This window comes from Genypterus blacodes, unplaced genomic scaffold (assembly GCF_046128005.1).
Source record: "Genypterus blacodes isolate CSIRO-AG114 ecotype Tasmania unplaced genomic scaffold, CSIRO-AGI_Gbla_v1 ptg000156l_1, whole genome shotgun sequence".
In the NCBI taxonomy this organism is placed as follows: Eukaryota; Metazoa; Chordata; class Actinopteri; order Ophidiiformes; family Ophidiidae; genus Genypterus; species Genypterus blacodes.
This window is the reverse complement of record NW_027466957.1, coordinates 5,988,751-5,999,615: the sequence shown is the minus strand read 5'-3', so window position 1 is coordinate 5,999,615 and position 10,865 is coordinate 5,988,751. Positions and strand designations below refer to the sequence as shown.

General features: G+C 40.9%; 1 protein-coding gene across 1 annotated transcript; it reads left to right on the top strand.

The window, feature by feature from the left end:
* Window positions 1–361: 361 nt before the first annotated feature.
* nfascb (neurofascin homolog (chicken) b) lies at window positions 362–9,644 on the top strand. Its single transcript, XM_076166255.1, has 26 exons — window positions 362–437; window positions 547–652; window positions 749–939; window positions 1,221–1,343; window positions 1,542–1,721; window positions 2,394–2,505; window positions 2,624–2,811; window positions 2,896–3,027; window positions 3,123–3,266; window positions 3,843–3,954; window positions 4,054–4,217; window positions 4,318–4,465; window positions 4,539–4,663; window positions 4,744–4,845; window positions 4,949–5,146; window positions 5,238–5,308; window positions 5,460–5,682; window positions 6,071–6,186; window positions 6,477–6,687; window positions 6,838–6,960; window positions 7,317–7,490; window positions 7,611–7,742; window positions 7,861–7,930; window positions 8,300–8,311; window positions 8,512–8,547; window positions 8,649–9,644. Exons 1-26 carry the CDS (start codon window positions 362–364, stop codon window positions 8,878–8,880), a joined length of 3,501 nt encoding a protein of 1,166 aa, XP_076022370.1. The 3' UTR covers window positions 8,881–9,644.
* The last annotated feature ends 1,221 nt before the right edge of the window (window positions 9,645–10,865 follow it).

Here is a 10,865-nt window from a genome sequence, read left to right as displayed (position 1 = left end):
TGGGCGTCTTGTTGTGCTGTTGTTTATCATGTTGTCATATTTCACTGGTCCAAGAGACTTTTGTCTGTGCTGATTAATCTGTGCTGCTATTCAACATACTGTATATACAAGAGTGTCCCCCTATGATGCATTCAGGGATTTATTTCCATAGATTGGAAAGGGATTTTGAGTGACAGTGTGACCCTGTTTGCTGGGAAACATGCTGGGAAACATGCTACAAATTTACTAAGTTTACTAAGTTTTTGTTCAGGCCTGTCGTTTTACATATGGATCTTACAGATGTGCTTTCTTTTCCCAATTCAACTTGGAAAACAGAAGAATTCGGGACTGAACATATTGCAGGACTCAATGAACAGTAAAGATGGGGACACTGGTCGAACCAATGCTACTGCTACTTTTATTCCAGAGTGTATTGGCTTTGGAAATCCCACTGGAGAGTAAGTCTGTACCTATGATGTTTTCATTATGTGCTTGTAATTTGTATAATATCTCATCATACTGCATGACTGCCTGATATACAGTGCTTCTGCATTTCCCCTCTCGCAGTCAGACAGCCTCCAACCATTATAAAGCAGTCCCCAATGGAGCACATTGTTGACCCCAAAGACAACATGATGGTAGAATGTGAAGCCAAAGGAAACCCTTATCCTATGTAAGAGGTCACACAGCCCAGCGAACAGTCAGTTTTATTACAACCAACAGTGACTGCAAAACACTTGACTGATTTCTCTGTCTTGCTCACACCAAGTTTCTCATGGAGGCGCAATGGGAAGTATTTCAACGTGGCACGTGATGCACAGGCTTCAATGCGCAGGCGCTCAGGGACACTGGACATCTATGCGTGGAACAATCCAGAACAGTATGAGGCAGAGTATCAGTGCATCGCTTCCAATGAGTACGGATCTGCATACTCCCATAAGATCAGACTACAACTTTACAGTGAGTTCACAATTGTGACTCTGTTATTGTAGAATACATTGTTTGTTTCCACCACTGACAGATGCACAGAGCTCTCTGTCACAGTCTGAATGGTTGTTAGTTTGAAAGTGTAATGGCACTAAATGTCTCCACTACCTCACTTTATGGGCAATAAACATTAATATATTAGACAGATTCCGGCTTACTAGCCAATTAAAATCTTAGCCAACTTGAAACTTGAGTGAAAGTGAAACTTGAATCTGTTTCTTCTCTGTGAAAGAATTAATTATTTGTTTTCCCAGGAGCTCCTGTCTGGCCGAGGGAGATTCTGGAGCCTGTAGTGATCAGTGTTGGCCTGCCCCTGGTTCTGTCCTGTGACCCACCGCCAGGCCCACCTAAACCTGAAACCTATTGGATGTCGAGCTGTACATATCTCCCTAAAATTACATTTTGGTTATGTTAACTTTCTTGATATGTTAAATCATAGTAGTTGTCTCCTAAAACAACAGGCTTTTTAAGCTATGGGAATATATCACACATGAACTGACTTTAAACTACATTTTCAACACTGTTTTTCATTTCAGGTACATATGCTAGACCATTTAACTGGCCAATTCAGACAGCTTTCCCCACCATGCATCCAGTGCGGCCGGACCGTAGAGTTTCCATGGGTGTTAATGGAGATCTGTACTTCTCTAATGTCCTGATGAACGACTCTGTGGCTGATTTCTGCTGTAATGCCCGCTTCCCTTACAAGAACGTCATTCAGCAGAAGATGCCTGTGGTTGTCAAGGTTCTTACAAGTGAGTATGATTGTGTACTGAAACTCAGGTGATGCAAGCTTCCTGCAAGGCCTAATGTCTAACTCTGGACCAATATCTTCATCCACTCAGTATATTTGACATTAAACTACCTGCATGTGTGCATACAGTAAATAAACTTCAATAAACAGACATGCAAACCTCAAGCTGGAGGGCGTGCTGGGGTTAGATTCAGGCCTCAGTGACCTGTGGCCTGTCAGATCAAACTATCTTATTATGCCTCTTAGGAGAGAGCAGGGGAGACACAGGAATTCAGAGAGAATCATAAGACATTTGGTAGATTGCTCTGGATATCTTTGTGATGGTTCCTTTTTGAAGAATGATGAATGTATCACATCATGGTAGCTCATACATATTTGCACTAACAGATTCGCCAATTAACAAGTTTTCTTTTTACGTCTCTCTGAGTTTGTGATTGCAATACTTACAGACTTAACGTTTTGTTTTATTTCAGACTGTACCTAAAAAGACTCCTCATTGTTTTGCTCCAGCTTTACTTACGCAGTGTGGTGAGTGTGTGCCCTGCTTCCCTGCTGAAATAACTTCCGAATGGAGATGACTCACGCTTGCCAGCCTGCACTGTTGTGTTATATAGCCTTATGGTCAGACAGGTTTTTAGGCACATATGTGAGTTCTGCTTTGTTCTCCCTGCAGCTCGTACGCTGGCTGAGGCTGCCCCCACGTGGCTGTCTCCCAAAGGCTTATCCAGCACCATCATTGTTTTGCAAGGGGAGGAACTGTTTCTGGAATGTATCGCTGCCGGAGTGTGAGTGGAATACAGTATTCCCTTTTTCTGAATGCCTCACTGTATATCTCTTGGGTAAGAATACAACCTTAACTTGATCCCACATGTTGATCAAAGCCCTTGTTTATCATAATCATAGGCCAACTCCTCATATTACTTGGACCAAGGATGGTGATGAACTAGTGCTGAAACCACGCATGAAAGTAAAGAACTTCAACAAGATGATTCAAATCCCAAAGGTGGCTTTTGACGCTGCGGGTGAATATGTCTGTACTGCGATCAATAAGATTGGATCCATTGACCATACAATAACTGTCCGAGTCAAAGGTGAGACATAACTATTAGAAATATGCTTGCTTTGCTTCTTTTACACAGTAATGTTTAAGCAACTAACCTGCTTGTGTCTGACAGCTGCACCATTTTGGGTAGAGAAGCCTACTGATTTAGTCTTGGCTCCTGAGGAAAATGGACGCTTAGTTTGTCTTTCTGATGGGATCCCGCGGCCCACGATCAACTGGCTTATCAATGGGGAACCACTCGAAAGTAAGTTTTTGTCCAGTCTCAATAATATCTGTAAGATTATTGAGATATTATAATATTATGACGCAGTAACTTCCTGTTCTCTGTTTTGTTTCCAGCTGCCACACCAGAGCCTAACAGACAGTTGTCAGGAGACATTCTGGTCTTCCGTAGTGTTACCGCAGCAAACACTGCTGTTTACCAGTGCAATGCTTCAAACCAGTACGGGTACTTATTGGCCAATGCTTTCATCAACGTACTACGTAAGTTACCACACTGGCATCCCTCATCAAGAGTGTTTACAACACTGTTTTACGGAGCTTTGAATGGATGTCATGAAGAAGTCACAAATGAGCAAATTTGATTTAAATTCTAATTAAGCAACTACCATATGACTATCTTTGTCAAACAAATGCTGCTTTAAAGACATTTGTTTTAGTTGAAATTAACCAGCAGATAATTTACAGTGCAAAGCTCTCAGCCAATCAGTTTCAACTTAACCCCATGCTAACCCTAAGACGCCATACACACACATGGGGAAAGCTGAAAATCTTCAAAATCTAGCTAGTTGAATGCATAAAAAACTTACGAAAGAAAACAGAAGAACAATACCTTTAGAGTGTCAATAATGGTGGGAAAATAAAAAAGCGGCTGTGAAGGGGACACTATCCAGACACTATCTGGATTCTCAGCACACAGCAAAGAGCCCAGTGAGGCACAGAGGTTGAAAAAGGCTGTTTTGAACACAGTGCCACTAATGTACTAGTGAGAACAGATCAATTCAATGAATGCAATGAAAACTGATAAATTGTTATAGTTGCTATTTTCTTTATCTCTAGATGCAACACCACGTATCATTGGATCAAAGAATGACCTCCTCAAGGTGATAGAGGGCAGCCATATCTTTTTAGACTGCCGCTTTTTTGGTTCTCCGGTGCCTGACTTGAGATGGTGAGGAGGTGCTGTTGGACTGATAGTGAGTGACATCAAACATCAACTTGAAAGACTGTGTTTTTGTCTGTGTGTGTTTGTGTGTCTTTAAAAAAACAGGTCTAAATATGGACAAGGGAGTCTTGAAGGAAATCGTTTTAAGACCTTCAGCAACGGAACCTTAGAGGTAAAACGTATACGGATAGAAGACCAAGGAACATACACGTGTATTGTCAGCAACATCGCAGGGAGAGATGAGACTCAAGTACGGATAGAGGTTAAAGGTGAAGTTCACATCAATTCATACCAAGATGTCTCAGTATGTATCCACAGATAAACCACACATGAATGGTTCTGATTATGTTTTTCATCTATTCCTCTCAGAACCCACTTTAATTATCACAAAACCACAAAATTTAAAAGTTATCCGTGGAACTGATGTGCGCTTTGAATGTGGGGTAAAAGCTGACGTCACTACTCCGGTCACAACCACGTGGATGAAAGACAAAAAGGTGGTCTCTCTGGGCTGGAGGTGAGTCTTTGTCAATACTCTCTTTAACTGTGATGAAACTAGAGAATGTCACCGAGCTTCTTCTTGTCCTCAGAATCACCTTGGATGAATCAAATCTGGTCATCACGAATGTAAACAGAGGGGATCAGGGTAATTATACCTGTATCATCAAGAGTGAAATGGACCAAAAAGCAGCCTCAGCACGTCTGATGGTGACGGGTATGGCTCGTTTAACAAAAAAGACATTTTACCAATCATGTAGTATGTCAAACTTTAACGTTTTGTACTTCTTTCTGTAGACCGGCCCGAACCACCTACTAAGTTAGAGTTGTCAGATCCGTATGAACGTAGTGTAAGACTCAGTTGGGTTCCTGGTGACAGCAACCACAACCCTATTACAGGTACCAGACATGTAATCATATAATTTCCAGTAACTATCTAAATGACATAGAGCATTTAGATAATTGATATTTCATGGATAATTGATGCATTGTTCTTTTACAGAATACTTAATACAGTATGACGAGGATGATTGGTTGCCTGGTAAATGGAGAAATCTGTCGACATACCCAGGGAACCTCCACTCAGTGATTCTGCATCTTTCTCCATTCACCTATTATGAATTCCGGGTCATCGCTATAAATGCGGCTGGACAAAGTCGGCCTAGTCGCCCATCCATGCGCTTCCAGACGAGTGGTGCACGTGAGTTTGAACCTTGTGAGACTGCTGTGTGTTGTTGAAGAATACATTGTCTAGACTAGAAGCTATTCAAACTCGTTTGTCTTCTGCCCAGCCCCAGATGCCATTCCGAAGAATGTAAAAGGTGTGGGCACATGGAGAAATAACATGGAGATCAGCTGGGAGGTAATAAAAGCTGCAGCCTGTTAGAACTGCACCCTGCTGAACCTGATTTAAATTCACATTTGGGTCAAATGTTTTGTTTCTTTTTTTGAATGTTTTTGTGATGTCCTCCACACCACAACAAAATCACCCTTGACACTCCGAACTCCCTTAGCCTCTGACCTATAGAGAGTGGAATGGACCCCATCTCAAATATTTGGTATGGTGGAGAAGGAGAAGTTCTAGAGAGGAGTGGAAGAACGCCACCACAAAATGGCTGAGATACTACATCTATGACGCTGATACCTTTACTCCTTATGAGATTAAGGTCCAGGCTGTCAATGATTTTGGACTGGGACCAGAGTCTCCTATTGTCATCGGTTACTCTGGGGAAGACCGTAAGTACTTTTATCGACTGTCAGCTCATCAATGCTTACGATTTCAAACAATAAATAAATACCTAATAATTAACAATATATTTCTGTTGGGTTGGTTGTACTATGTTGATTGAATTGTATTGCGAGGGGAACGTATTCAATCTGAGATACATTGCTGACTTATTATGTGTGCCTGTGCATCTGTGCGTCTGATGTGCCTGATGTGTCTGAGGTTGTTTTGAATTCAGTGCAGCAGAGAAGGAGGAAGTAGATGAGAGACACTTGGCTGACAGTCCTTAGCACGCCCTGTGTTTATCTTGTATTTTGTCACCTCAGGGATCTGTTGACCTTCTTCTCATCTAATAATAATTCGAAGACAAATAAGTACATCCTATTTTGCCCTTCCCAGGTCCCATGGAGGCACCTCTGAACCTGAGAGTGTCAGACATAGAGAGCAGCCAGGTGACTCTGCACTGGGAACCAGTGACACGCAGCTCTATTATGGGAGAACTGAAAGAATACAAGGTGAGCCTGTTGTGAATGGCACTGTGGCTCACTAGCATTGTTAACACAGGAACAGAGGAACACATTTGTCCTCTGCTTTGTCCAGCATTGTAGGTGAGTTTGCTTAGGCAGTAATGTGAAGTGTAATAATTTAATATCTGAGGTCAGTTTTAAGATGATATACTTTGGAAAGTAAATTTGTCTCCTGATATTTGAACCGTATTAGTACAGTGATATCAACTCACAATCCAATGATTTTGTGTACTGGAAGCAGGGACAAAATGCTGGGTGTGTGTCTCCTCTCCCCTCAGGTGCATTACTGGAGGGACAGTAGCCAGCTGAGGTGGCATTGGGTCAACAGGGGCGTGAAGTATAAAGCATTTATAGATCATAGTGCAGAGCCGTCGGGCATTCTCTCTGGGCTCTTCCCCTATAGCAACTACAAGATGTACATAGTGGTGGCCAACAATCGATTTGAGGGGCCTCCTAGTAATACTATACAATTCTCAACACCTGAAGGAGGTAATAAAAATCACATATATGAAATAATGTCATATCCTTTACCCCCTCTCTTAAAATCACCATCCTGGAAAATAAAATAAATTAAGTGATGACATAAAATGGGTTTCCAAAGCTCATGTTTGCTGTCTCCTGCTGTGTGTTTGTCTGTAGTACCATCTGCCCCCAGATCTTTCAGGATACAACAGCGTCATCTGGACACTATTTATGTTGACTGGGACCAGCCGGCAGAACCCAACGGAATTATCATCGGATATTCTCTCAAGTACCAGACTGGTATGTTGGCTAGTTATTAGTATTAACAACTTTCATTGCTCCATAGACTGCACACTTGTGTTGTTTTAGCTCAAATGAATTTGATCACTAACAAAGGGAAAAAAAGGAGGAAGTGTGCTACTGTTGTCATACTGCTCAGCTTTCTGCTTATGTAATTGGTGCAAACAGTTTTTTGGTGATCAAAGGTTTGTGTTGGGCTACGGTGCATAGAACTCACTGGAGTAGGTTCTCAAGAGGGTAATGAACACTTTTGTGGGCACTTTCCAGCTAGGCTAGACTTGGAATTGCTCAGCTGTGTTCACTCTGCCACCATGAAGAGTTTTCATAGCTCACTGAAATGTCCTCTCTCGTCACAGTGAATGCCACCAGAGGAGAGGAACTGCGAGTTGAGGAGTTCCCTCCAAATGTAACAACCTTCTCAATTCGACGATATGACCGCTACACTCGATACGTATTCTCCTTGGCCGCACGAACTCGGATTGGGCTCGGGGAGTGGTATACAGAAGAGTCGCCCCACTACACCACTGAAAGTAATTGAATACATCACAACACTTTTTGTCACGGTGTAGTGAAAAACACAATATATACTGTAGATAATACTGTGGATATACTGTGTGTGTTTTTGAATATGCTTGTTTGTCTACACACAGTCTATGCTCAGGACCAGGTAGACATCACCACTCAAGGCTGGTTCATTGGAATAATGTGTGCTGTGGCTCTCCTCGTGCTCATCCTCCTCATAGTCTGCTTCATTAAGAGGAGCCGAGGGGGGAAATACCCAGGTACAGCCACCAATTATTCCACTCGGATTCATTCTTCATATGTCCACATTTGACACACTATATCTCTGTACCACATGTCAGTGAAATTAATCGATTAGGTCGCTTGTTTCATTTTCAGTACGGGAAAAAAAAGACATTTCATTGGAGCCGGTGGATGACAAAGATCAGGAGGGAACATTCGACTATAGGTAAGTGTTATAGATCAGGTTCAGAACAGGTTGGAAACCAGAAAATTTATGTTGATTTAAAGCACAATTTGTTTTGTGGTACTTTTGAAAATACTTACATATTGACATGGTATTTGACATGTCATTATGTATATGATATTTACGTAATGACTGGCGATAACTGATTTTCATTATCATTTCCTATAACACTGATTGAAAAATATGACAAGAGGCATGTTTTCGTATATGTTTGCTCTTAGCTGTGCATTCTTTTTTACTGGATTTTATATTCTGATAACTCTGATCATACTTAACATTATCTTCTGATTTTGTCTAAACCTATATTCCCTCAAACGCCACCCCTGTTGTTTTTGCATTGCACCACTCAAGGTCTCTTGAAAGGTATGGAAATACTAAATATTGACACATTGACACTATTGATAATTCCACTGTACAATCCTGCAAGCTTTCTTATTCATTAATGTTTTTTGCAAGTGAGCTGTAATAGACTCAGAATATTATAAATTAAATGTGACCAAATCATCTGCTGTATGTTCTTATGCAATTTTCTCAAACCAACTATGCATGATGCACCATTTCAGGATAGCACGTGTCTCCACTCTGCCCTACCCTCGCAGGTACGTCAATGTGTTGTGTCAATTAAAGTTGTATAATGTATAATTATTGTGGTATTTCATAGCTCAATCTTTTCCACGTGATTCCTTTAACATATTTGAAGGGAGGAGGAAAGAGGGCTCCAAAGGGGCCAGCCGTCTATGGAGGCGATGATGAAACGCTCTGACAGTGACGACAGTCTGGTGGACTACGGTGAGGGTGGGGAGATCCAGTTCAATGAGGATGGCTCATTCATTGGCCAATACACAGGAACCAGGAGAGATGTCAGGGAGCTGGATTTCGGTGGAAGTCTGGAGCTCCACTCACCAATGAATGCCATCTATTCCCTGGCTTAACTCTCCACCTGGAAATAATCAGACTTTCTGACTTAAACTCAAAATATTGACTGACTTTTCTTGTACTCTCCTTGAATAAAGAACCTGGAGGAACAGTGGTGCCTCTCCATGGAGTCCACAGTACTGTTGCCCTCTAATGTATGCCTTTGTACTGAGCTCTGGACTGATGATGCATCACACAAACATTTTAAGAAGATTAAGTGGAACATTTTGGCAATCACGCCAGAAGATGAAATACTTACTGAACGGAGGGGCATTAAGATTTAAATTGGGCTTCTTTTTTTCCCGTTTTTTACTGCATTTTACTGTAAATAAAAATATGGAATGTATATATGCCTACTCGCACACAGGGACTCGTACAACTGTACAGGCACTCGTGAACAGTTTCAGTTATAACAAAAGGGGAAATAGTGCTGCACATTAGCAGAAAGAGAAGTAAACCAGTTTATAATGATGATAAAAGCAGAAGCATGGATTAGCTTAATTACATTTTACTACAATTTTTTCTGTCTGCTAATTTCAGTAACGAGTTCATATATTTTTTGTATGTTGAACAATTGGAATCTACTTTCAGGGCCGCGTGACTTTCAGTTTAACAATGAAACTTTGCCCCCTATTTATGTTATACACTGCACTGCTACAAGTACAATGTGGGAATGTGTTTCATAAGTGAAGGATAATAAAAATCTCTACAGGGACTAATGATTCATCTGCACTGTCCGTTTGGTTTTGTTGGTTTACATTTAGGGGACCAGAGGTCATACCAGCAGGGAATCAGCAAGCAGCCATAAATAAGCTGTAAAATCAGAAGTTGCTGATATTTCTCAGAAAATAATCACCCACCACCTGCTAACAACAGAGATAAATATAAAATGTACAGTACAGGGTTTACTTGAGTTAACTCCTAATATGATGAGTGTATAATAAGTGTATACCTTGATGTAAATAAAGTGGAAATACATTTGTTGCATGTTCTGATCCTTTATATTCAGAACCCACAAATATGTTAATCTGGTCTCTCATATTCATGAACCGGTAGTCTTTTGGGCTATGAAGCACAGGGTACATACAAGTACTACGACTACTAACTGACCCGAGCAGCTGGTGACTACTCTCTCTCTCTCTCTTTCTCTCTCTCTCTCTCTCTCTCTCTCTCTCTCTCTCTCTCTCTCTCTCTCTCTCTCTCTCTCTCTCTCTCTCTCTTACAGTTCCTCCAAGTCAGCAAAAGGTTGGAGACCCCAATATATTTTGCACGCAGCTTACTTTTAACACTCCGTGAAGTTGAAGAAAAAGTGTCAAAACCTGCTGAGATTGTCCTTCTCATAGCAAAAAGCAAACACTGAATAGTTGGACCCTAAGAAACCTAATGACAAGATAACACACAATTGCACAGCATCTTATCTTTTGACCTATTCTGGTTTATCACACTGATATGATAGCCACTGGTATTGTTTAACATACATAATAAAAGCCTTAATTACTGTTACGTTCTTCTAAAAGCAATAAATGATAAATCTAAAAGTACAAGTTAACATAACAGAAAGCTGAGAGCCGTGGTCACAGGTCTTGTCATTCAACTCACTTTTGAGACTGAGACCAAACAGAAAATTAAGCAGAATCAAATATTTCACCAATTGTTACACACGCTTGTAGTAGTTGTGGTAGTTGTTTTAAGTTTAAATTGATAATATTGAACAAGGAATATGTGAATCTATCTGTATAATTCATACATTCTCAATGATTATCATGACAAATTCTGAAGGCAAGGAAGTAAGCTAAGACAGTGAATTCCTGTTCTCAAGGCAAGTACGTAAGCAAAGACAGTGAATTCCTGTTTACTACACAAAAACATGACCAACCATGTTAGGCAGTGCTAGGACAGTGTTAGGAACAAACAAACATTACCTTGTAATAAAATTACAAGGTAATCTTATCTTTGTGGACTGGCCACTTCAGAGGGAAGCTTACATAACCATATGTGTTCT